General features: G+C 38.2%; 3 protein-coding genes and 1 long non-coding RNA gene across 4 annotated transcripts; 3 read left to right on the forward strand and 1 right to left on the reverse strand.

The window, feature by feature from the left end:
* The first annotated feature begins 4,995 nt into the window (after positions 1–4,995).
* Positions 4,996–10,069, forward strand: LOC147489665 (phosphoinositide phospholipase C 4-like). The gene is made up of 9 exons (XM_086569813.1): positions 4,996–5,504; positions 5,579–5,775; positions 6,765–6,900; positions 7,011–7,241; positions 7,320–7,555; positions 7,668–7,785; positions 8,639–8,782; positions 8,859–8,945; positions 9,401–10,069. The coding sequence occupies exons 1-9, from the start codon at positions 5,193–5,195 to the stop codon at positions 9,692–9,694; spliced, it is 1,755 nt and encodes a 584-aa protein (XP_086425939.1). The 5' UTR covers positions 4,996–5,192; the 3' UTR covers positions 9,695–10,069.
* A 532-nt stretch (positions 10,070–10,601) lies between these two features.
* Positions 10,602–19,194, forward strand: LOC147489666 (phosphoinositide phospholipase C 2-like). The gene is given in 10 exon segments (XM_086569812.1): positions 10,602–11,205; positions 13,606–13,802; positions 15,054–15,189; positions 15,269–15,514; positions 15,600–15,832; positions 17,035–17,136; positions 17,138–17,150; positions 17,869–18,021; positions 18,116–18,202; positions 18,608–19,194. Coding segments are annotated over 10 exon segments (1,773 nt in total). The 5' UTR covers positions 10,602–10,899; the 3' UTR covers positions 18,908–19,194.
* Positions 19,195–19,560: 366 nt separating this feature from the next.
* Positions 19,561–21,264, forward strand: LOC147489667 (uncharacterized). The gene is made up of 2 exons (XR_015203108.1): positions 19,561–19,762; positions 19,971–21,264. It is a non-coding gene; the product is annotated as an uncharacterized LOC147489667 (long non-coding RNA).
* Positions 21,265–25,959: 4,695 nt separating this feature from the next.
* LOC147489668 (uncharacterized) lies at positions 25,960–27,144 on the reverse strand. Its single transcript, XM_086574698.1, has one exon. It carries the CDS (start codon positions 27,142–27,144, stop codon positions 25,960–25,962), a length of 1,185 nt encoding a protein of 394 aa, XP_086430824.1.
* Between the last annotated feature and the right edge of the window lie 472 nt (positions 27,145–27,616).

Here is a 27,616-nt window from a genome sequence, read left to right on the forward strand (position 1 = left end):
ATACCACGCGTGCGCGATTTCCATTCGTTTTTCAAGTTGTCGGTAACCCGCTTCTCGTCTAGCTCTCTGCGGTTGCCATCCAGAGCTATTTGTTCTAGCAAACAACCCGCTATCTTGCTAGATCACGGAAGCGGCCGCTTCGTTTCCGCGGTCTTATTGCGCCCGTTCGTCGGATAGACAAAATGTCGCTTCCGGATCGTCAGAAGGCGCCGCTTTCGATTAAAAGCGCTTCACGTGGAGCCTTGGCCTTCTTCACGGTTGGGATCGCGTCCCGGTCGGCGGCGGACCCCATTCAAAAGTGGCCAAGTCCATGACTTTTGCTTTCGGTCGGGCCCCATTCTGGCCGAGATCGTGGCCCCGGCCAGCTCCACCATCGAGATCCGCCCCCGTGCTAGCACCATCTCCACGCGAGCATGTCGAGCTACCTTCGCAGCTCGTCGTCCGTCTGCTTTCGGAGACATCGGCGGGGCCTCCCTCTCCAGGCCCTTGCCCCAGCACGCGGCGATCAAAACCAGCGGCTCCAACTCTACAGGGGCCTCCCATCGAACCCCCATTCGGTAGATTGCGATCCTCCGACTCACGAGGATTCCCCCCACAACCATGCCTTAGCATCCACGCACCAGTTGCTCTCCTCGTGTTATCGGATCACCGTGCGGCTTCTCCATCACCCCTTGCGGATTTCGACTTAGAGCCCGCTCCTTTTGCACCTTCCTCTTCTCGGGATCGCGGCCCTCCCTTTTCCTCAAAGAAATGAGCAACCTCGGGCAACCGGCTTGTTTTTCAAAGACGAGTCGGTAGACCGGCGAATCTTTCTATCTCCCCACGATCGGTTAAACGCGCTTCCGCTTCAAAAACTTCTGCGGCCAAAGCAAAACAAAGACTGTTAGAAGCGGCGACTATCAAAGCGTTCAAAAAATAACAACGGAAAAGTATTCCTACCCACCTGGATATGTTACAAATCCTAGTTTGCGATATACACCCAGCTCACCGCGATAATTGCCAACTAGCAACAACGGTCTCTCTTAGTCGGGGCCTCATTGCTTACTCCATCGATCAACTGCGAGCGGCGTCGTCATGGTTTTGCAAGCTAAAGTTCATGTTCCCCGATCGGCGTATCACATAGTGCTCCACTATATCGAAACACCTATGTCGTATTCCCCGCTCGGCGTTGGTGGTCGAACACCTTAAATAATCGCGGGTGTTACCCGCAACCCGACAGGCGACTTCCAACAAAGCGCCAAAAGTCGCGATACCGGTTCGAAACGGTATGTGCATCTGGCGGCTCTCGGTAGCCCTCCGCAGTTATAACTCCACCGTTCGGGGTTATACTCCTCACTCTGAACATTTTCACTTTCGGTCGTGGCTCATTATATCTCCGTCGGGGACATTAATCCCATCTGGCCCCCCTCATTTCGGGGAAAGAGTTAAGCGGCCGCGACGGTTCCCTCTCTTCAGGGGCATCGGCGATCGCCGACCCTCTCCCCTCGACTGGCGTACTAGCCCACGTCATCTCGACCGAGATCGAGCGTTACCCCGCCCATCCTATCTTCTTCTTCTAACTTCGGCCCCACGCCCGACACTTACGATTCTTCATCCTCGTTACTCTCCACAACTCAAAGATATCTCTCGGACCTCCTCCGGCCGAGTGTCATCGAATCGGACATTATAACAACCGCTTTTCTATCAAAGATTCAGTTCTAAACCCTATAGCCTTACAATAACCTACTTACTTAAAATAGCGAACCGGACCGGAGGAAAGCAAATGGAAATGGGAAAGAAAACGGACGGGGGAGCACTCACTGGAAAACCACCGGGCGTTTTTCGCGGAAGAAGAAGAAAGCGCGAAGTAACTTTTTCAGTATTCCAAATCTGATTTTGTATAAACCGCCCGTTCGGTTACCAAGGAGTAATCATTACATCCTACGCTATAGCCCGCGACCGCGTGTTCCAAGGCATCGCTCCTTTTCATCCATCCATGTAGCGTTGACCGCGTTCGCTTCAAAGCTTCACGATTAAATCGCGTGCCGCGTAAGATACAACTACCTTTTTCCCCCGAGTTCACGGGCCACAATATTCAAAGTGGCTCCACCGGTCGGTTCATCCACTTCTTGTTAAGCTCCACGCCCTCCACCACGCTCGTCCGACTCTTTCTCACCGGTAGCGTTTCCACCACACCCCTACCTAGAGGGGGTTGTAGGGGCGATACCCTCATAGGGCATCGCTTTTCGCGTGGAAGCATAAAGCGGCGAAGATATAGCGAACTCAAAGGCGGACGAAACGAATGCCTCTAGCGGTACTCATAGATTAATCAAAGGCGACCTCCAAGACCGACTGCGGTGGCTCGAGTAGGTGGTGCGAAACGAACATCTCGATCTGAACACTTCATCCGAATATAGAACGGCGGATAGAAACACATCCCTGGGGTAATGATTGCTAATATCTTAGTGGTAATCTCAAACAGGAAATAGGGACTACCGCATCTACCCCGATCATAACGGATCCAACCCAACACTCATCCGCGCGATCTCCACCCTACATTTGTACAAAAGAATACACGCGTCGGAAGGATCTCCTCTCTCAAAACTCTATAAATACCACCCTCACGGAACTACGTCGGACGATTCTTCTCTCTCCCGAAGAAAAGGAAAACGAGAAGATCGTAGGCGGTTAAGCACACAGCGACCTCGGTCACATCAAAAATCCTAACCCTTCCCGTTCATCCTAGTAGTAATTAGGAGAAAACCAAAACGCACCTTTACAGTCGTTTTCACTTAAGGTGATAGCAGTATGGCCATCTCTGTGTCATATTGTGGTGTAGTTTTACTCGTCTTCTTTGACCAATATCTTGTATATGTAAACCAATGACCAAAATATCAAATTCGGTGAATATCTCAATATACCTAAAAACCGATATATATTGGATATATCATAAATATCGGAGATATATTTTTTTTTTGTTGACTAGTCAAAATTTTGTTTTGTATGTCGATATATTAGAAATATCGTTGATTATATTGAAAATATCGTCAATATATTGGTCAAAGTCAACAATATTAGTCAAAGTCAACAATTTATATCGGATATATCGATTGATATATATCGTTACATCATAAATTGCGAAATATATCGGAAAAAAAACATATTTAATATTCGGTTGAGATATATTGGATATTTCCATTTCGGTGTACCCAAAAAACAAAATATATCAACGATATTTTGGGCCTTGATATAAACAAATAATTATATTAATAATAATACTCCCTCTATGATAAATTAATGTTAATATGAAGACCCTACAGGCCTACATTGCTCTTCATATTGCCAGGACTTTTCATTCATATAGCAAACAGATTATAGAGCAATTTTTACAAGAGCTATGCTTTAGGGTAGTGTGGTCTGTACTCTATACCGGGTATTGGCCTCGGTCCAATTGTCCAAAATCATGTCGGCGACTCACGAATGCCGCGTCCTGTAAATTTTTACTGTTTTTGAATGACAGAGGGACCATACAAAGAGAACCAAGATCGTAGAAACATTCATATTTTGGCCATAGCTTTCAAAACGAACGTGTATAAGATCATGAAAATGAGAGCAGTCTAGTGGTATCACTTTCCTGTCAGAATTCTCCTCTGTAAGACTCTAACCTTGAATCTTTCGAGAATCATAACATGACAGGAGGTGCTTGTATCTGTCGTTTCAGTTTATAAATTTTGGCTGCTGTAAGCTTGCAAGTAAAATTCGAAAATTTATGTTATGCATGTTTCTGTTAGTATAATGCCAATATTTTGGATATTTGAATCCATGACCTGACCAGAAAAAAAGAAATTTTGACCTTGAGGTGGTGCCATACTGCCATATGTTTTGAATTTACTGCCCTGTGAATATGCTCAACTGAATACAAAAATGAGTACTACTACATTTGCAACATCTCTCCATGAGTCAGTCAGTTTGAACAACGAAAATTAAGAAGAAACTACACAATTTGGGTCCTCCATGGCTCCATTGATATTAGGACTTAATCAATGTGACGATAATCTGCACAGAAAGTATTTCATTCTTCTTTTACTTCGTCACCAAGTGCATATTGACAAAAGAAAAACGTGTGGGTTGTTACTTCTTACTTTCTTAGCCGTTTCCTAGCCCATACGTATATGTCGCATGGAACTTCATCAGCAAAACAGGAAGGAATGTAATTTGTGTGGAACATGCACCCTGATGTGCATATGAACAGTCATATGCCCTGTATACTGGGAGTGAAAATATAGTATCACGGCTGCTCGTCGCACCTGGAATCCTGGATCCTCCCATTTTTCTTTTATGGTAAAATGTTGGTGCTGACGAGCTATCCATGTTCAACCAGAAAACATGCCACCTTACCCTTGGCCGACACAATAAGGGACACCTAAGTGGCTTAGTTGATTACCAGTCTAAAAGGAATCTGTGAAATCTTCTTTCACTTTCTTCCCGTGAATCCATTAAACAGCGCATTTATGGAAAAAATGAAGACGACTTCTCAAGTCTTTGTTTATTATAAATTGTGGTCGGTGATTTTGTGTTTCACACTAAAAATTACGATTTTTTTTTCTGAATTTATAGTAATAATATAATTTGTAGATGTATGTGTTTGCACTTTGCACCAATGTAATATAATGAAATGAAAATACTCCTACTTGTTGTCCCGTTTTGCACATGGACTACTCTCTCTACTTACGCCTAGACAAACCTACTCTCAATATTTTAGATCCATTTATCTTGTCATTCAGTTTTTAAATTAACACAAGTTGTCTGGGGAGGGAGGATAAACGGCATAAACCTGCCGTATGCAGATGGTCCAGTCTATCCCTGTGTCACCTAAAATTCTAAAATACAATAAAAATACACCAAAGGCGGGAAATAAATGTTTAAAAAAAAAAAAAAAAAAACCAAAAGTCAGAACCTACCCTTCATTTAAAATATATAAAACGTAAACGTCTCAAATCTGAGTCATGAGTTCCAACTGCTCCGCATATATAGGGAGGGAGCCACTTCAATCACCAAAACTTCCGTTGTTTTCGATAATTTCTAAAACTTGATACGTTAATTTATAAATCCGAATTTCGACCTGTTCATTTTATATTTAAATGAACAGACCAAAATCATTCAATCTCGATTTCGATAGGATTGTAATCGAAATCGAGATTGAATAAATAAAGATGGGGAGTTATAAGATGTGCATGTGTTTTACAAGAAAATTCAAGATAAATGAGGTACAACCGCCGCTCGATATTAGAGAAGCGTTTGCCAAGTTTACAGATGGAGGAACATTAATGACAGCTGATCAACTTTTGGATTTCTTGATTCATTTTCAAGGTGAAACTTCTGCTAAATATTCTGATGCTGTTGAGATTATTCAGCAAATTATGTCCCGACGACATCATATTGCGTTTACTAGACATGCTTTGACACCTGAAGATTTTCAGTCTTATCTCTTTTCTGATGATCTTAACTCCGCTATTCGAAACCAGGTATGCAAACGTTTTTTTACTAGATTATTGCGCGTTTTCGGTACCGTGATTGATGGTATTTATTTTTATTTCAGGTTTACCATGATATGACGGCTCCGCTGTCCCATTATTTCATATATACAGGTCACAATTCATATCTAACTGGGAACCAACTAAGTAGTGAATGCAGTGAAGTCCCAATTGAAAAGGCGCTGAAAAGAGGTGTCAGAGTAATTGAACTAGATATATGGCCTAATTCTTCCAAAGATGATGTGCATGTTCTTCATGGACGGTATGTAAAGTTTAGTTTCTTTTGATTTTGAAACTAAGTCAATCATGCTTTATGCTTTTCGGACTTGCTTATACCTTCTGTTCGTTTCTTGCTCTAGAAATGCTCATTAAGTATTTGTCTACTCATGGAAATGATTGGTATATGGCTATAAGACCAAAAAATTATAATCTTTTCGTTTAAAGTTGTGGATACTTGAGGTTATGGCCTCCTGGAAATTAATAAATCGGGTTGGGATTCAAAGTATTGATTGCTTGGTTTTCAAGTTTCATGAGGTTTCACTGGTCAGTCTCTTGGTTCATCAAGGTCTTGGTTATCCCAAACTCTTAGTCAGAATGGACTTGGTGGCGGTTCACCTGACACAAGCTGTGCTTCACTAGTTTGAGCACACTGCTGAAGTGAATGCAAGAGATTGTATTCTTTAGGTGACGCTAATACCATTACAAAAAACCTATGAATACTTGATTTGGATTTTTGTATTGTTTCTTGAATCCAACAGAAGCACTGGGTGGATTGCATGATTGTAATGAATCTTGGTCAGTCTTACAATTATATATCCAAATCACAATCAATGTATATGATGCTAACGAGTTTAAACCAAAAGGGTACTCTGTGCTAAAACTGTGGAACCAAAACACTTACGTGTTAGTGTTAGTAAAACGGCCCATTTCCTGAATGTTTTCTGCGTGGAACACGAGTTTACTTGCTCGTCACACATTGGAAAGCATGTTACAACTTCGTCCTTGGAACTTGAGTCTACTCACTCTTCACACATTTGCAAACATGCTCAGCTGTTGACCTCAATTTGGACCACTCTTAAAAGTTTTTTCGAGTCAATCAAGGGTAATCTTTGAACGAGTGGCCAGAAAATTAACCTATCTCAGCATATCCATGATTAATTTTAACCAATATGCTTTTCTGATTAACTTGAACTAATATGCTTTTCTGATTAACTTGAACTAATATGCTTTCTCCAATCTCCATAATTCTAGGACCCTGACTAGTCCTGTGGCACTCGTTAAATGCTTGAAGTCCATTAAGGAGCATGCATTTTCCACATCGCCATATCCTGTGGTAATAACATTAGAAGACCACCTTAGTCCATATCTTCAAGCTAAAGTAGCCGAGGCAAGTTAGTATTTCATTTTGGAAGTAACTAAATATTTTCTTTTCCTAAAACCTCTGCACCTATCTACCTATCTACTTTTCGTTTCTTATTCAGAGCTGTTTGTCTCTAGATGGTCACTCAAGTATTTGGAGAAATGTTGTTCTACCCTAATTCAGAATGTTTAGAGGAGTTTCCTTCGCCGGAAGCATTGAAGTATCGCATTATTTTGTCCACCAAACCACCAAAAGAATACCTTGAACGGCTTGAAGGTAAGACTTATAAGGACAAGGATTTGTTTGAGGAAGATTCGTGGGGCAAGGAGTTACCTGACACTAAACTTGAACTTCCAGTTGATTATAAAGTAAGGAAAAAAATTGTATTTTCTTTTTCAACTTAGCATTTTGCTTACTCCATTAACCTTTGCAATGTTTGCTGGTAGAGTGACAGTGAACTGAGTGATCAGATTCAGGATGAAGAGGATATAATTGACAGCGGTCGTAAATCATGTCAGTTAGGAGCACCACAATACAAGCGTTTAATTGCCATCCATGCTAAAAAGAGTAAGGGTGGCTTGAAGGAGTCATTGAAAGTGGATGATGTTAGCGTTAGACGCCTCAGTCTGAGTGAACAAAAGCTTGAAAAGGCTAGAGCACATCATGGAACTGCTCTTGTCAGGTATTTAGAATACTCAAGCAACAAGATCTCAGTTCTTCTTTGTTCCACAATGCACTTTTTTATGTTTCTATTATAACCCAGGTGATATTGTGATGCTGGGTTTTTCTATTAGGTTCACCCAGAGGAATCTTCTGAGAGTGTACCCAAAAGGTACTCGTTTCAACTCCTCTAATTACAACCCACTAATTGGATGGATGCATGGAGCTCAAATGGTTGCTTTCAATATGCAGGTAAGGTTTTATCTTTGGTGATGAGAATTATATATGTTCCAGATGTTAAGTTTAAGCTAGGTTTTTGTTTTAGAAACACTTGACTTTCATTCACTATATCTAATAGGCACTAACTTAGTGTTTCATACTGTCTTGTAATCCTATTAGTAGCACTTACACTTTGGATTAAGCTAAATTACAGTCTTCAGTGAGAAAAGCAAGTCGAAGTCTTAGTCTGATATTAGTACCAAAAGGAGTTAATGACAGTTTATTACTTTCTGTAAGGGATGGTTTGGTGTTTACTCTAACATTGCAAAAAACATATCATTTCCAATGTTGAAGAAGCCGTGTTAAACCTGTAACTCTGATAAAATTTTGAAATTTGAAAGTGCTACTGTGTTCTTCTTCTTTTGGAGTAACTTTGGGTTGTACAAATCTTTGAAACAACTTCCGCATAGCCTTCTAAGGAACGAAATGTCTGAAGGCCAACTCCTTTCAGTTCCAATATGACCTTTTAACATTTGGGGAAATTATTCACCTTGTCCTGCCAGTTGACCAAGTAGACTAACTTCTCCTAGGACAACAAAGGTTTTCATCCTAGTTCTCTTTGAATCAAGTAACACTTGGGATAGATATTTAACCTTTGTCTGCATTATAACATACAGTACTGCTCCTAGACTAATTCATTTTGCTTACTAACAATTATCATTATTATAATGTAGCCTTTTAGAAAAGAACTGCATCTTTCATATCTTATACCTTCAGCTTAAAAGTTTTTTTTTTTTTTTTTTTCCGATAATACAGCTTAAAAGATTTGGTTCACTGTAAATGTTGCTACTTCTTATTAGACTAAGAGGTGAATTTTCCATGACAGGGATATGGAAGAGCACTCTGGTTGATGCAGGGAATGTTCAGATCAAATGGTGATTGTGGCTATGTGAAGAAACCTGATATCCTGATGCAGTCCAATCGACTGTTTGATCCTAAAATTAAACTGCCAGTGAAGAAAACCTTGAAGGTGTGTAATATTTATGTTCATGGTGCATGCTTCTTGCTGAAGTAGACCTTGTTTGAGCACTCATTTTGTTGAGCAGGTGAGAGTATATATGGGAGACGGATGGCGTTTGGATTTCAACCCAACACACTTTGATGCCTACTCCCCGCCGGACTTCTATACAAGGGTTAGTTCTGGTGTGGTTTTTCTTTATCTAATTGTTTAGTTCATCAGAAGCAGATCTGATCCTTGGTAACCTTCCCTGATCCACGACTATGCCAGAAATATATCCTATTTGCTTGAGGTTGCTTGGCTAAATATTTAATATTCTTGTAGCAGAGTAACAGGAGCACTTAAATTCAGTGACTGGGCGCACAGTTTCAATCTTTTACTATCTATCTGGGATATGGCCATGGTTCTTATAATATGAAAAGTGGAGCCGTTGGCCTATTGGTTTTCTTTCCGTATATTGAATTAATTGAAACACTGCAATGAAACTGTGACTCTTTGTGAACATCGTTTGGTAGTTTTCCTCTTAATATTATAAGACAGTATGGCTATACGGAATTATCCTGATTCTCAGAGGTGTTGCAGGATAGCTTTATTCCCTGAACGCAGTAATTACTATGATTTATCTGGCAGGTTGGGATAGCAGGAGTACCGGCGGATGTCAAGATGCAGAAAACAAAGATAATGGAGGATGATTGGACACCTGTCTGGGACAAAGAGTTTTCTTTCCCATTGACTGTGCCGGAGCTAGCATTGCTTCGGATTGAAGTGCATGAGTATGACATGTCTGAGAAGGATGATTTTGGTGGTCAAACATGTCTACCGGTTTGGGAGTTGAAGGAAGGAATCAGGGCAGTCCCACTCTTCAACCGTAAAGGAGAGAAGTTTCGGTCTGTAAAGCTTCTTTTGCAATTCAAGTTTGTTTGACATGGTTTAATTTGGTTCTTCTATTTAGTGATGCTCTTGGAATGTGCTTAGTATCAGTTGTACTTTTAGAGCTACTGTTTAGTTTTGAGAGGAAGCTCTGCTGGAGTTGGTACTGATTGGAGGCTATCCTTTGTGGATTCTCACGTCGAGTTGCAGTTCAATTTTGTTCAAGAAGATTTCATCCCATGAGTATTATTCATGAGAAGGAAAATGTATTATATGTACAGAGAAACGCATGCATCTAGCAATTATCAACATCATGATGATTTCTAAAACTTTCGTTTGTTCACTAAATCGGGCCAGAATGCCTAGAATGTATAGAGAACCAACTCTTCAATGTTAAAATAATAATAGAATCCGCAGTATGTGTTGTCAGTCTGCACTCTGCAATAGAATACTCGTGTGCAGATGAAGGGAAAAGATCCAATTCTTTCTAGAACTTTTAGAAGAGCTTGTTAATAAAGGATTATCAACCATGTCCATGTTAACTCCCCAGCCATAATATTGTACCGAACAAGTATTAACAAAAACATGCAGCAGAATGCAGCATGAGCAGATACTAAAAATGTAATTCACTTGATTCTTTGGCTCTTTGCTCTTCACACATCTGAGTATTATATCTTTTTATTTTTAGTATAAATACCTTCCTTGACAACTGAACACACCTTAAAGTTGGGACCATGGTAATATTTAAATTTAATTTTGAATAAACAAATTGTTCATTTCAGCTTTCAGGGTGGCATATTCCATAGCAAACTTATCCATGAGTGGCACATACCAAACCAAATATTAGTTTTTTTCTTGCCCCACCCTTTAATTATCATTAATATAGGTAATCACACGTTGAGTGCTATTGAAGTCCATAATCAATTCATAAGTTAACAGATTTGTGTTACAGCCGCATGCCAGTTTGGTGGATACAAAAATTTAATGCTTACCTATCTTCTGGAAACAAAAGTAGAATTCAGTAAAACGACAATATTCTATCGAAAAAAGAGAGTTAAAACGAGTACATATAGAAAAAGTTAGAAATTAAAAGGGTCCGACAAAAGTACAGGAAATAATACGCGGAAGATTAGCATCAAACTTATATAACACACAATTGCCGACACCTAATTTACCTTTGGGTCCCACACCATCATCATCTTCATTCCATATTAACACACACACATTTGATCTCAGCTATATTTTTGTAACTTATTAAAATGGCTACAAAACAAACATACAAAGTTTGCTTTTGTTTCAGAAGGAGATTTAAACTCACAGTAGCAGAAGCACCAATAGAAATCAAGACCCTTTTTGAGACATACTCTGAAAATGGTATTATGAGTGTTGATCATCTTCATAGATTCTTGATTGAGTATCAACGTGATGTCAATGCTACTAGAGAAGAAGCTCAATCTGTTGTTGACACTTTCAAGCATCTTTTCCATAGGAAGGCTCTTAATCTCGATTCCTTTTTTCGATATCTTTTCGGCGATACTAATCCCCCTCTCTCACCTTCTCTTGGGGTAATAATCTCTCTATCCTACTTTACTGTGTTTGGATTATATGTTTAAACATGCTCTTGTGATTTATTTAATTACATACTTTTTACTTGTATTTAGAATGGAGAGAATTACAACAATGTGTATATTAAGGGGATTGCACTGAGAATGGTGTGTTTGTTGTTGGGAATGACAATGCAGTAATGTTTTTTGAAGGAGTGTACCCCTTACGTAGTTTATAGGGTATGTGAGATTGCACAAAGGGATTTTTCCCAGGGAATCCCACTTTTTTATTGCAAATCTTCATGATATAGGGAGCATCTATCCCATCCCTATATATGCATCAAGTCTTGAAAATTTGAATTAGAAAGTGGAGTTTCCTTGTTACTTGTTAGATTTCCCTTCTACAATTAAACACACTAAGAGTTATTATGTGTTTATATCATTAGGTGTTAGTTGATTCAACAGCTCGAAAATGTGGCTTTGCTGAAAGCCTCATCCACTAATATAGATGTCTGGCAACCAGAGCAGCAAAGTTGTTAATACGAATATCTGTTATATTCAGTTTTTGTATTATTTAAGGTGGTGTTATATTGAGTGCATATATACTAATGTTGGAGCCAACTAATTCCCAAAAATGATGATCAACATGATTAATTTGGACCATTTTGTACAGTAGAATAGCTCCTAAGTGTACGTATTATATATGAAGAGCCAAAGAGCAACTGTATAGTAACATGAATAACTGCAGAAGCTTCACACGTAGCTTCACCTCTGTAACTTCAAAATTATAAATACTTCTACTTTAGAGTACCAACACCAAAACCACCATCTATTGAAACAATGTTTGAAGCGAAACACAAAGCAAAGGAAGTTTCCTCCAAAGAGAGGATTACATGAATGTGCACTTTTTCTCAAAGTGACTTAAGCAAAAGAAACCCATGAAATGTGCCTCGAGTCTGAACTGTTAAGCCATTTTAGTTGTCCTCTTTACCTCTATTTAAGATCTCAGATTCTGAAGTGCAGGCAACACTTGTTTGAAGATTCCTAGCTACTTTAGAACTCTCAAGTTCTCTTCAACGTAAGTTGACCGGGGGCAAACACCAAACACTTCCATATGTTTGAGAGATGAATTTTTGCAGGAACAATTTATTGGAGCTACTCATATTTAGATTGAATAGATAGGAAGATTGCTTAGTCGCGTAGAGGAGCAAAAGAGATGACAGGATGGAGTGTAAAGGATTACGATGGTGATGGTGATGAATTGGGGGAAGATGACTATTGCGGGGATGAGACTTTTAATGTTAGAGCACGCAAGCAGAAGATAATAAATTAATATTGATATATGAACGATGAATCAATGATTGGAGCATGGAGATGCACACCCCAATGGGGTTGTGCAGAGCTCCTAGATCTAAACCGTAAATTTAGAACAATAGGAATAAAGTGATGAGAAGTATTGGTAATTGAATTGTATTGAATTGATCTTAATTGTTATTGGGACTGTTGTTTACATCGCCCATGGTAGTGCCCTATGGTCAGTGAAGACTATTTATTGAGCCGAGGGCATCAATGAAAATAAAAGCTCGTGTAACAAATGAGCTTGATGAAGCTCGCCTCGTTTAGTTCAAATAGCATATTTATAGTGTAAAATAACCGAGGGCTCGGAGCTCGGCTAGAGTTGAGCATGGTAAAGCTCGGCTTGTTTAGCTCGAATTCCACCCTTACTCTAGAACAAGACTATGTTACTGAAACATGACTCTTTATTCTTGTATACCAAGTAACTGCTGACTCATATATTCTAAACTTTGTTAACATGAAGAATCTAGACCGCCGACTAGCTAAGACTTTCCAAATTGCAAATTAACTCTTTCACCATTTAATGCATGTCTTTTAATGTTTAACAAGTGACTTGATGATTGCAATTTATAGTTGGTAGTTTGGTTGACATAGTAGTTTATACTTTTGTTTTTTGTTCTTTGGTTGGTCTTCAATATTTGCAAATAGTTTAACTTCCTATTTTGAATAAAACATTAGAAAAAATGTAAAAATTAAGTAGTGCATTTAATGAAGCATATTTGCATCTTATCGTGGAACAAATCCATGTAAAGATTATAGCTGAACTTTATCAGAGTAAGTATTGCTTCAGTTACATATGTGGGCAATTAGTGGTTGGGTACAATGTCAGACATGATAATTTTTTGGAAAACCCAGTCTCTTGTTGCATGATATCATGGTAAATATTTTTGGTTCATATACTTCTTTTATCACGTAAATGATACATTGTGGAAAATTAATGGCTATTATGAGAGAGAGGGCATAACTATTATTACTGTTGACAGCTTCCCACATTTCCTAATGGATAATTTGTCAACCACAATTCAGATTCATTTCGATCTTAAGTTTTCTTTTTCTTGTTTCCAGGTACACCACGATATGAGCGCTCCAGTATCCCATTATTTCATATATACTGGGCATAATTCCTATCTAACTGGAAATCAACTCAGTAGTGATTGCAGTGATGTTCCAATCATAAAGGCACTGCAGAGAGGTGTTAGAGTAATTGAGCTGGACATGTGGCCTAATTCCACAAAGGATGATATTGATATTCTTCATGGAAGGTAAGGAAATATTTAAGAACCTCGTACTCTAACGTACTGTGATTCAGACTCAACTTGTCAAGCTTACCCATGTCTGATAAAAGGCTTTATTGTCGGTAACAGTTCCTCCTAAATACCTGCTGAATTGCGTATCCCAGTTAAACTTGTTTGAACACCTTTTGTTATGTCTTTGTGTGCAAGTAACAAGCTGTAGTTATGCAGACCCGTAATAGATTTTATTATAATCGATTTAAAGTGTACCAAAACCTGTGCCATCAATTCAAGATAATTGGATAACTTCTTTTGAAGAGGATTACAAAACCATAGAATGTCTTCATTTTTAGCAGAACTTATTCAGCTTGGCATCTTAAAAATAGATAATACCCTGGGATCTTAGATAAGATTCTCAGAATAAAGCTGTCAAACACCAGAGAATGAATGATATTTTCTTTCATGAAGTTGCCATTCTGTAAACTAGCTTCTTTACTTCACTTTTTTTATTTTTTTGAGTAAAGAAATCGTAATTCCTTACATACATGTTGGTCATCACTATTTTTGCTAAGGCAGGTAGAAGTGTAGAACATCACTGCTCTGCTATGAAAAACATGGATAAATTTAACAGTCTAAAAGTGTGATGCTAACATATAATACAAGCAACAATTTTGCTTCAAAACCAAGGCTCTTTCTCCAGTCTCATTATAGCTCCCCTTTTTTTTTATGGTTAACTACTTATTTACTTAACTCTCATTATAGCTCCCAGTGAACCTGAGGCTATGATGATCTCCTTCCTTGATTAGAACACTTACTGCAAAAAGACCAAACTATACAGTGGAGTCGTACGGCTGCGCAGCAATTGAGGTCACTTGCCTCAAATTTAGAGACCAGAATCATTATAGGTGGTTTTAATTGCACAAGGGAATTATGGATAACCCATTTTATAATTTTTTAGGGAAGAATCTTCATTTGATGGAAGCATACCATAGAATTTGTTCACCAGCTTCAAAAACTTTAATGGGGAATTTTCCCTTGAAGTCCTTTTGTGCCCTTCCAATGTAATTTCTCCTTAATAAAATGGTCTTTGAGGGTGGTAAAAGAAAATCTCATGTATGCTCCGTGTCATGAAATTTTCTACTGAGCGGTGGGTTTACTAGAATATATTTTGCTTTTGCAAGGAAACAATCCCTTACTTACTTTCCATGTTTCACTAAAATCATACATAATCTAGTCTCCGTAGTTCTTTTGTTTTGATTTGGTTTCTATACGCATGTGTAGGACTTTGACAACTCCTGTGGCACTCATTAAGTGTTTGCGTTCCATTAAGGAGCATGCCTTTTCTGCATCTCCATATCCTGTTGTTATAACACTAGAAGACCACCTTACCTCAGATCTTCAAGCTAAAGTGGCTGAGGTGAGCTTTTGACATTGTGTAAAATTTTCCTTATGATTTTGAGTTTTGGGTTTTCATGATTAATCAGCTTTTTTTTTAGATGGTCACTGAAACATTTGGGAACATGCTGTTTACCCCTGGCCCCGAATGTTTGAAGGAATTCCCTTCACCAGAGTCGTTGAAGAAAAGGATTCTTATCTCGACAAAACCACCAAAAGAGTACCTCGAGGCAAAAAGTATCAAGGAAAAGGGAAGTGTTTCACAAAAGGGAAATGATTCAGCTGAGGAAGAAGCCTGGGGAAAGGAAGTCCCGGACCTTAAACCCAAATTTGAAGCTGACGATAAGGTGCCCGGAGCTTTGAATTAGTTGAATATCTAGATTTGGTATCAATATGTGCTCTTCTTAATTGTTTGCTTATCCTTTCTGGTAGAGCAATCCAGATGTAGGAGAAGACTCTCCGGAGGATGAAGATCTGGATGATGGAGACCGCAAGCAGCAGAGTACAGAACCCGAATATAAGCGTTTAATCTCCATTCATGCTGGGAAGCCAAAGGGTGGAATAGAAGAAGCACTAAAGATTGACCCAAACAAAGTCAGACGCCTAAGCTTGAGTGAACCGGCACTTGAGAAGGCTGCAATTACTCATGGAACCAATATAGTCAGGTATTTTATTAAAACTCCAGCAAGATTAGGCTCAGGAATTAGGTATTGTATAAAATGAATTAGTTGCATAACATTTCTGTCACACTTTAGTGTCAAGCGAGAAATACTGGTGCATCTTCTGAAATCTCAGTCTTCTCGTGGAATAATTTCTTGCTTGCATTACGGTGAATCTCCTAACCATAGAAGAAATCTTGGTAATCCCAAAAAGTTTGAAGTTCAAAAACTGGAGTTTGGAGTATTTGCATTGGGCACAAAAAACGAAAAAGTTTGGCTAGTGTCTGAATATTTGGTACCCCACATCTTGATAAGTTGACATCAAAATATTTTGAGAAATCTCACAAAATTTCTTCTGGGCTCCTACCAAAGACTTGGTAGAATGGTAGTGTCATATAAGATAGTGTTGAAGGATCATGATGGCATTCTAATTAGGAATTATCATCTTTTAGCAATTCATCCACTCAAATGATTGTTGAATTCTTGTCTATGACATGTTTTTGGTTGTTAAAATTGGTATAGCATAACTTGTGGTCCAGAAACATTATATAGAATCGATGGTTCACAATCAGTTGATAAAAGATGATATTTGTTGACTTAGAAATCTCCTAAGCATGGCTCCCTGGTCCCTACTTGTGCTTGCCATGTCCAGTTTACCAAACTGGACCGTGCTTCCTGAAAAATAGTTTGCTTTATTTGTAATGTAGTCTATATGCTATTTTGGACGTGTGTATCTCTACAGTATGTACTATTTGCATCAACCATCATGGCCAGTTTATACAGATTTACAAAGTATCATGGAGGTTATTAGCCCTGTGCAGTTGCAGCATGCTAGCTGTTCCAGGCTAACTTCAGTAGTACTTGTGGGATCAGAGGACAAAATCTACCAAACTAAATACGATTTTTGATAAGCAAGTGTTCGTGAAGTGTTGTATTTTCTAAGAAGAGTTCCCATGTGAGGATCCTTCTATTTGTAATGTTACCATGTCTCTGGATCCTTCTATTTGTAATTTACCATGTCTCTGTGTTTTCTTATTTACCACTTCTAATTGTTTCAAAAGACTGTTGCACCTCTTTGGAATCTAAAGAAGATTCTTCCATGGGATATTTTGGGATGTTCATGGACAGTGTGATTGTCCTTATTTCCTTATACACATTACTTTATAAATTCTGGAGCAGTACTATAATGAGGATTGCATATGTTCTAGGTTCACTCACAGGAATTTGCTCAGAGTTTACCCAAAGGGAACACGCTTTAACTCATCTAATTACAACCCAATGATCGGATGGATGCACGGTGCTCAGATGGTCGTTTAATATGCAGGTTTGCTTCTTTTTGTCTCCCTTCAGAATAAAAAAAGTACATATGTTTTCATCCCACAGCTACCTGATGTTACCTTTTCATCTGATATTAGTGGATTAAAATAAATAAATAACTGAAGATGCAAGAGTGTCTTCAATCATCTAAAAAGCTCTTTATCTCTATTTCTATAGAGCAAGAAGTAATGTGCTTTGTTTATTCTGTATTTCTTCCCTATCCCTATACAGCTATACATGAGAACTTGTGCTTTGGGTTCTCTATCTTTTGGTGCCCTCTTTCATATATCTGTATTCTTAGGGTCCAAAGTATGATGATTTTCTATTGTTAAGATTGTGTTGTGTTAGACCTTGGTCATACATGGGGCCCTGATGCGCGCTGGTACCTATATCTCCATCACCTTGGGCTTTTGGAAGGAAGTGGCAGCTATCTCGGTGATGTAAACTTGTAGGGAAGCAAGAACAAAGTTTATACATTAAATAATAGGGTTAGTGTTTCTCTCAAAAACCTTAGGTTTCCCAATCTAAGTAAAATTCATGAATAGTCTAGTACCCTTGGGAAACCCCAGCGCCTGTAATATTCGATTTTGTCTTCGCTGACAGCTCAGTTTTTTGGACTGAGTGGGTTTACTGATTCTTCTTTAGCATCTTACTTTACAATCAGCTTTGGACAAATGTGCTCATAATTTTCTTGCACTGGATAACATGTGAATTTACTATGACAGGGATACGGCAGATCACTATGGTTGATGCAGGGAATGTTTAGGGCCAATGGAGGGTGTGGATATATTAAAAAACCTGAATTTCTACTCAAAGTTGGTCCACACAATGAGGTCTTTGATCCTAGAGCAACTTTACCTGTGAAGCAAATATTGAAGGTAATTTCATCTTATAATGCACAGTTAGACTTGCATGCAGTTTGAGTAACTTCTCTATTCCTTATTCTGATTGCGGCTTTTTATCACTTATTAGGTGCGAGTATATATGGGAGAAGGCTGGCATATGGATTTTCAGCACACACACTTTGACGTATATTCCCCTCCAGACTTCTATACAAGGGTATGATGCTAAAAGTTATTGTTGAAAAGCTTCAAGTAGTTTCCACGTTTCCTAACATCATTGTGTGGTTTTGACAATATATGGTCTTCTTATACTTTACCTCTTTGCTGACTTCATTGATGTGTAAATTAGTTTGTTCTGTTAAATAATCCCATTCCCATGTGATGATGTCAGGGGCGGAACGAGGATGTCCGCCCCTGGATGATGTGATGACCAGTCTGAGCTTCCCAAGCTCTATGCTGTTGGGGAACTCAGCAAGTGTCTTACCACCTTCTTGGTTGACTATATTTGAGTCTTTGGATTACTTTTTTATTTTATTCTGTGCCGGTATTTTAAGGAAAAAAAATTTGATGATGGTAGAGATAATTATTCTTATATATATATATTGAATTGATCTCCCTGCAGGTTGGAATTGCTGGAGTTCCTGCAGATTCTGTTATGAAGAAGACAAAGACAATTGAGGATAACTGGACACCAGTTTGGAATGAGGAGTTTGAATTTCCGTTGACAGTTCCAGAGCTCGCTTTGCTTCGTATTGAGGTTCATGAGTATGACATGTCTGAAAAGGATGATTTTGGAGGCCAAACATGTTTGCCGCTGTCAGAGTTAAGAGCAGGAATTCGTGCTGTGCCACTGTACAGTCGCAAGGGAGAGAAGTACAAGTGCGTGAAGCTTCTTATGAGTTTTGAACTGTTCTCTGTTTGAAAGTCATGCATTTAGTGATTCCACTGGTTTGGAATCATTCAAATACATGGCGATGATTTATGTATAGTATAGTTGTTTTACAGTTTTCCTTGGGTCTTCTGGGCATTGATGTTGTAATATTGTGAAAAGTAATGTTTTAATGAAGTCTTTGTGTGTGTTGTGAAAAATAATATTGTCATGGAATTAAGGGCATTGTGAAAAGTAATGTTGTAGTGAAAGTCGTGTGTGTTGTGAAAAATAATTATGTATTGAAATTAAGGAATAATGTTGATAATGTTTTAATGGAATTAATGGCACTATTGTGTAGGGAGAATTAGTGTGGTAAGTAAAGGTAATTCAAAAAGAGGCCTCTTTAAAGGATAGGAAAATATGCTTTCGCCGCTCATAGTTCCTAGTTCTGAAGTACAAGCTGAACAAATTAAATTGTACTTGAAGAGGTCATGACTTTAAATCTAGTTCTCAAGGTAATTATTATGGTCATGACTATTCGTAATATATAGAGATGATCTCACATAATTTGTGCAACATATTTTTTTATTTTTTGAGTACTGTTGAGATTTATAATCCCACATCGCGTATAATCAAGCAGGCTTGGGGGCCTCGCAATAAAAGTCTCTAAGCTCATATGACGTTTGGGTTCCCTTATACGCTTACGTCACTCATAGATAAAAAAAAAGAAGTTCCATTCTGCATGGGCCAGGGTCAGATTGCGAGGGGGCTTTTTGACAATAATCCACTTTCTCCTAATTTATTTAGAAAATGGGTTTGTAATTGAAGAGAGATAAAACTGAAGAAAAAATAGTTTTCCCCGTCTGTCCTCAAAAATAATCATTCATTTTCAGTTTCATGTTTTAGGTAATATATATTTGTTATTAAGGTTCATTGTTTTGTGTTCAATTCTTGAAAGAAAGACTCTTCATATGTTACTACTGTTTTTGGTTTGATTATGGAAATGGCTAATGAGGGGTTATCTACTATCACTTTGTTGCCGTCCTTATAATTGTTGTACATGCTTGTGTGCTCCATCGATGCTTATAAGTACATTTGCTATGTTTTTCTTCAGGTACTTTCTCTTCTTCGTTCGTTCTGTGTTCACCGTGTGCGGGAACGACTAGGTTTCGTGGAAATGTTTGGCATGCAAAACCGCCGCCGCCGAGGATCTCGTATGTCATGGCATCACCCTAACTCTCAATTCCAAGCAATTGGCACTTCAAATCAATCTTCTTGTCACAAGCCTCGACGGAAGAGGAGACTTAGTAATGAAGGGTTTGGTAGGCTTTCTCTCTTTCAAATACCACCTGCATGTGCGTCCATAATTAATCAATTGAACAGAGAATTGGGTCACACATCTGAGGTTGAGACAATGGAATGGTTATTAAAGCAAGCTGAGCCGGCAGTGCGCTCTGTTCTTGGACAAAATAACAAGGAGAAGACTGATGCTATTGCTTTTATAATTCTCATCATTTCCATTCTTGTAGTAAATATGCCTTGTATTCTGTATGGGCATTGTCGGATAACATTGATGGGATGCCTCGTTTGTACGCAAGGATACACAGAATTATCCGTGAAGAATTGGAGATTGAAGTTGCATTACTGGAACCTCTTACCGCAGCACACGAGGAAAAACAGTGGGTGGTTGACAAGAACTTGCCCATGGTTTGTGGAATTTTTAAAGAGATGAATTCGAAAACCATTGTAAAAGTTACTGCTTTCTCTCACAAAGTTACGTCTAAGGCTCCGAGATGGCCTTTGTACGATATTTTCCCCCACAGGGGTGAGATTTGGGCTCTTTTCAAAGACTGGGAACTTAATTGGACACTTCATGATTTGAACAGTCATACCCAATATGAAATTGTGGAAGTGTTATCGGATAAACCTGATTGCACTATTGTTGTTAGCTTAGTCAGAGTAGAGGGATTCGAAGCTGTCTTCCAGAGGCAAGTGCAAGTGCAAGAAAAGAGTCGACGGTTTTCACAAAAGAACTGTTGCAGTTCTCTCATCGTGTTCCAGCTTCCAAAATCAAAAGTAGAGGAAAGGGACGGCGTTCCCAGTGGGTTATGGATGCTCGAGTCTTTAGCTAATCAGCATTACAGCCTGAGCTACTTTAAGTTATTACCTGGGTAAGTAATTTAACCAACTAATTATATTGTTTAATACTTTAATGTGTTTAGATGTAGTACCAAGAAGTACAACTTTTTAAAAGAACTTCATTGGTGGCTGTTTCCCTTTTTTTTGTTTAAATAACCGTATAGTCAGTATTGATTCCCGTTCAAAACAGCCAAGAAGACATCTTTTCCTATCCGCCTTGCTATGCTTATGTTGGTTTTTGCTATACAATTACTAAATTTTTGTTTTAATATGGTGTACAGAGAAACATATATTTTCGTGCATCTTTCTAATGCTAAACTTATTGAATTGGGACTGCACAATGAATAATGAAGGGTGAGGCGACAAGGGGTTGGTCAAAACCGTCCGAGTCTATCTGGTTTGGGTAAAAACCGGCCGGTTTAACTGGGTTCATACTGGGTTGATTGCATAAACGATATAACCTATAACCCAACCCGGTTAGGAGACTGGAGTCACCAGTTTACCGGCTCAATCCATCGGGCCAAGTTGGGTCTGATAACACTGGTGTAAACCGTATAGAGTGTAAAATTTACACTCTAAATGTCAAAAAACTATTTCCAATAGGGTGGTATACCATTGGTAATAGACTATTAGTTTATAGAGGAGGTGGGGAATTCCTCATCTCTCTATTAGTTGATAAATAGCTTCAGGCAACACTTTAACCAATGTCCGAACATAAAAAATATCAGACGTCACTTTAAGTGAGTCTTGAAAGTCATAATTTGTAATTTTTTAACTCAAACGGCCTAGTTTAAATTAAAGAAGTGACGTCAAGTTTAAAATCCAATTTTTTTCACACTTATCTATTGGGGACTATAAAGGGTGGATATTAATAGGCTATACAATAATATGCAATTGGAGTTGTAAAATCCTAATAGGACCTAGGTGGAGTCTATGTTGAGCTGTAATTTTACACCCCCATTGGAGGTGCCCTCATATGGTAATGAGAAGCGTGGAGGCATACAACTTCCTAGTTCAATATGTATGGTTCCTGAACTCAAAACTTTGAAACTAACACATGCTACGCTTCCTCAATCCAATTCGAACAGAAAAGTAGTTATGAGTTGCCCTATTAATAGGTTATACAATAGTATGCAATTGGAATTCCAACAACAGTATCGAAATTTGCAAAGTATTAAAAACAATTGGAACACATCCTGATTGTGAGATTTTAGATCTTATCATTGTCCATCAACTTAAGTTTAAGAGTTTATAGTTAATGTTTCTTAACATAACAATGACAGTTGTTAAGGTAGCAACAATGATGGTTGTTAAGGTGAAATTGATCGATGGTGATTACGAAGATGAAGTTTATGATGAATGATAATTTCCATTTTCCCTCTACCTCCTTCAATTTTATCATCTTTTTTCAAACTATTCTTCATTTTCATTATGTATAATCTATTTGTTCTTCAATTTCATCATATATTCTCCAAGATGAGTGAATTTGGAGCTAGGGTCAGATAATTAGATCTGGATTAATGTTGATAAACATTGTATTTTCATTTAATTACGATAAAGTACATTTCGATCATTTTGATTTCAATACTGTTTCAGTTTTCTCAAAAACCAAAATATTAGTAATTATTCACTTCGGTTAGAAGAGAGAAAAATGGGATACAGAATACGTATAAGTCTAGTGGTAATATCACAACGCATAGGGGCAATTTTGTAATTTTCAGTATAAGACACTTTCGTCATTTACATTAAAGGTAGAAAAACATAAAGATTTTTTTGTAATTTAGATAAAATATAGGGACTAATTTTTAATTTAGACAAAGTGTATGAACTGTTATGTAGTTATCGTAAAGTATAAGGACCATAATTACCATAAAAATATGGACTATTCTATAGTTAACATAAAGCATAGGGACCTGAAATTAACATAAAGACTTTGGATTGTCATTAGGGCTTGTCCTTAATGAAACCAAGAAAGAGATCTTTTTGCCATTAGTGAACCCACGACGCTCTAACCTGCTCTTTTCTCTGTTAGTATATCTCGACCGCAGCTTAGGGTCAGATTACTTGGTGGAGTAGTCAGCATGGACACATTTTTTTATCTTTGGTCTTGTTCGCAAGCTCTTAAGTTGTTGAATACTCTAGCATAGCTAAAAGACCCACAGTGTGAACTGATGCTCTTACGTGCATGTGTAGGGTTACCTAAGTTGATTTTTGCTATATGTACTTGTCCACCTGTTCACTTTAGGGAAGCGACGACCATGTTGAGCATATGTTTGACTATGGTCTCCGGTATGCCATTCAGGGCATTGTTATTTATGATGGACCTGGATTCAGCGATCTCCAGTGGCTTTATATTAAACGGATATGCACTACACCAAATTGGTCTAAAAATGACACCTACAGCCGGGCATAAACGACGGTTAATGGCTGTCATTGTAAAATGAGTGTGCATAGCCATTGTATTGTAACACGAGCCGTTGTTCTCTAATTTAGTGAAATCCCGCTCCTTGTTCTCAGAGTGGGAAAACGAAAATTTGGAAAAATCAAGCGAAATTTTGGTAGGGTTTCATTTTTCATATTTTTTTTAGAAAAACAACTTCCATAAGCTACGGCCTACTGCATCATACCTTCCACCAATTGATTTCTCCTTCTTTATTCTAAGGCTCCAATTAGGGCTGGTCATCTAGCGAGTCGAGTCAAGCTTTAGCGAGTTCGAGTCGAGCACGTGTGTATCTCGAGTCGAGTTCAAATTCTTTCGAGCCGAGCTCAAGTTGGCTCATCAAGTATCCGAGTAGCTCTCGAGTCTGGATCTTGACGGTTTAGAGCTATATGTTCGAACTCCATCACAAGTTTTCAATATTGATTTGATTTGTTTTGTGCATAAGTTTGAATTCAAACATATTCTAGATACAAGTGAGCAAAAATAGATATATAATACTTACTAAATATCAAAATAACATGCAGAGACAATCTTACGATATACAAGAGTGTGATTACAATTCACTAAAATAACAATGAACCTCTATCTAACAAGTATTATAAGGTGAACACATTATTGTTACAATCAATATGTGATAAGCTATTATAATTAAACACACTATTATAACAATTATCCTGTGTTTTAACAAAATTATCTAAAAGACAAGTAGTTTCGAGTAGCTCGTGAGCTACTTGATTTCGAGCTTGAGCTTTAAAACACGCTCATATTTGACAAATATTTTTAAATGAGCGAGCTCGAGCTGAGCACCTAGTTGCTCACGAGCATCGAGCCTGATGACCAGCCCTAGCTCCAATTCTCCCTTCATCCTATTGCTTGTCATGATTGGGGCTTTTTCATGGATTCATTTAGTGTTTCATCAAAACAACGGTAAAAAAATTAAACTTTTTTTTGTTATTCTTAAGTAAAGTCCTTTCCAAATAGCACCTTTTGATATTTCTTTTGATTTATGGTGTGGCTGGTGATTAATCATGGGGTATCAAAAAAATCTAAGGGAAGATGTTTTTTAGTTTTAGGGTTCTACTCAATCAGGTAACATTTCTCTCTCTCCCGATTCGATTAGTCTAGACTCTAGACTTATGAAAAGGATAAAAATTAAATTATACATATGACACAACCTTTGAAGAGAAGAGTTGATCGCATGAATTCATATTTCACAGTCTTAGCATTTACAAATGTATGGTTTCGAGTCGATCCAATTCAACACTACATAGTTGATAATAAACGGTATAATTCTTCAATTTTGTGCTCTCTTTTAATTCTCCAACTTTGTTGGATTTCATCAGTTCTTTTTGGCTCTTGACTTTTGCTTCGTTAGTGGATTTCGCTAATGAGACGAAAGCTTTCAGTTAGGTTAGTTTTCTCAGTCAAAAAATCAATTTTTATGTTCTTTAACTTATTTGTTTGCTATGTGAACTCTTGTTGTTTTGTTGCCAAGCTCATAAATTAATTTAAGTTATTTTCTGTTGCCAAGATCTATGATGCACAACTACGGGTATGGTTACCGATACGGCGATACGGATACGGGGTACGATATGGGGGTTTTGAAAATCTAGGATACGGGTACGGCTATATAAATTTATTAATATTTAAAAATAATAATAATAGCAATTTAATGTAAATCATTAAATCAGATAAGAAAAGCATTGAAACATGCATTATTGGTAGCTAGATATTCAAAATAATGTAACTAATATGTTAAGATTTCCAAATCAATACACAAATAACTTAAATAAAATTATTGTAAACAAACTAAGAAACAAACTTACGTGTATTCACTTTTCCTCCTTGATAGCAAACGAATATTAGTATGCACATACACTAAATCTTCCGCCCTTCCGCAATTAAGCTTGTTGCGTTTGATATTGTGAATTTGCGAATACGTGCTCCAATTTCTTTCGCAACAAGAAGAAGAAGTCGGTTGACAAAGAAGTCGGTTAGCGAGTCCTTGCAAAGTCGAGGCATTGAAACCATGCACTCTCCACCATTATCGCGGCTCACATGAATCTCTATCAGCCATAACATTTAGTTCGGAAAATTAACCATATGAAGTGCAAAACTTGTTGAATTAAGAACTTGTATCCCTTAAAACATCAGCCGGAAATAAGCGTGTGAAGCCGACTATTTGGTTTTTTGCAACCTCCGCATCTTGGTTGGGAGCAACCCGTTTAACTCCATTATTTCCTCCTTCTAACCAAGCCGGAGTGTAATATTTTGGATTAAGTGAATGAGCCACACAATGAAGAGGTGTGAGGCTTTTATTCCATCTGTCAACTAATATTTCATGCAGCAACTTAAAAAAATCAGATTGCATTGTCAGTACATCCTTCTTCTCATGTTTGAACACTCAAACTTTTACTTCTTCAATCGTAGTATCCCACATATCATACACCAAGTGCAATATTGGTTTGTCGGTGTCAGCCACTCTTAACATATTTACGATAGGCTCTGTGAAATCGATAAGTTCTCACCAACCATCATCCAATACATGTTCCCGAATCTGTTTTGCCTTTTCTTCATCGGCCTTCTTCATATACTTCCAATCTTTGTCAAGAATCATATTTTGTAAAGCCTCTCTTACCTTTATCATGCGCTTGAACATCACAATTGTATATGTGAATCGTGTTTCTGCGACCTTTAACAACTTCAAACGCGAATAGTTATTGAAGATGGAATTTGCCATGTGGTGATTGACGATGAAAATATGAATGTCCTTGACGGATTGCTCAATCTCAGGTATCCACTTCAACTTGTTGTACCTTCTTACATGTTTTCTTATGCTTTTGGGTTGACAAATACTCTTCAATGCTAAGTTCAAGCTATGCACTACGCATGGTGTCCAAAAGATGTCGGGATATTTGCTTTCAACAACCTCTCCAGCTGCTTTACAAACTGCAGCACTATCAGTAATGACTTGGACGACCTTCCGAGCTCCAACTGATTCAATGACTTCAATAAATAGCTTAGACATATAATCTGTATCTTTACAAAACCCAGAAGCATCAACCGCCTTTAAGAACATTGCTCTAGAAGAAGAAACAGCCATGAAATTAATTAAAGGCCTCCGCTGAATATCTGTCCACCCATCAGATATTATGGATACTCCAGCACTACTCCATGATTTCTTGAAGGTTTCCAACTGATTTTCAATGTTTGTTCTCTCTTCTAATAACAACGCATTTCGCAAACGATTATATGTTGGAGGTGCATATCCTTTTGGATGAGCTTCAGCTACTGATTTGACATAATCAATGAAATATGGATCTCTCACAAATTTGAACGGAAGTGCACCTGAATAAAACATGCGGGCACATTTTTTATGTAATGTTTCCCTCACATCTCCCTGAAACAGCTTTCCAATTGGCCCTTCCTCAAACTTCCTCTTCAATGACTCACTTAAAGGGGGTAATGGAATGTTTAGGGGACCCTGCTTTGCTTTTTCCTTAGCAAGTTTGGCTTCATCTTCTTCATTTTGTAACTCTTTCCTAAGAATATCATCTACTTTGCTACACCCTTTAGCCCCAGTCCCTGAAACATGTAGCAAATGTGCTTTAACTCTTGAGTAGGAACCATTACCATCATACTGGCAAAAATTGCATGTCCACTTCTTGTTTCCTCCTGCTTTGGGTCCTGCCACTTCTTTAACAGTCATGTATCGCCATAAGGGAGTGTTCTTATCTTTATTAATTTCTTTGTTTTTTGGTGTAGTTGTTGTTTTGGTACTGTGTGAAGAATCCATTTCAAGTTCTTCAAGGTTAAGCAACAACTTAAACTAGTAAGGGAGGGACGTTTGAACTTTGAGGAGTGTTTGGAATTTGGATGGTTTTACTGGTCTTGTTTCATGGACCCTTGGATCGTTGTGCAATGTGCATCGTATGGTATTTCTGAATTTACGAGAGAGTGGTTGCGTATAGGCTATAGGCTATAGCCATACTACTGGAGTGCTGGATTGTTGGTACTTGTACGTGTCTTAGCTGGTGTTGTGAGTGTCACATGGTGTTGTGGTGTGCTGTCCAAATTCTATTGGCTAGCACACTCTCAAGTCTTACTTATTTCTCCAAGAGTCCATGAGTCAACAGTGTCACACTCATTACTCCAAGACTCCAAGACTCCAAGTCTCCTAG

This window comes from Coptis chinensis, chromosome 7, assembly GCF_015680905.1.
Source record: "Coptis chinensis isolate HL-2020 chromosome 7, ASM1568090v1, whole genome shotgun sequence".
NCBI classification, from domain to species: domain Eukaryota; kingdom Viridiplantae; phylum Streptophyta; class Magnoliopsida; order Ranunculales; family Ranunculaceae; genus Coptis; species Coptis chinensis.

Excerpts from the sequence above, each read along its gene's own strand:
- LOC147489665 (XM_086569813.1), top strand. The coding sequence starts at position 5,193 with ATGGGGAGTTATAAGATGTGCATGTGTTTTACAAGAAAATTCAAGATA. Across the intron at positions 7,556-7,667 it reads CATGGAACTGCTCTTGTCAG|GTTCACCCAGAGGAATCTTC; the intron begins GTATTTAGAATA and ends TTTTTCTATTAG. Across the intron at positions 7,786-8,638 it reads TGGTTGCTTTCAATATGCAG|GGATATGGAAGAGCACTCTG; the intron begins GTAAGGTTTTAT and ends TTTCCATGACAG.
- LOC147489668 (XM_086574698.1), bottom strand. The coding sequence starts at position 27,144 with ATGACTGTTAAAGAAGTGGCAGGACCCAAAGCAGGAGGAAACAAGAAG.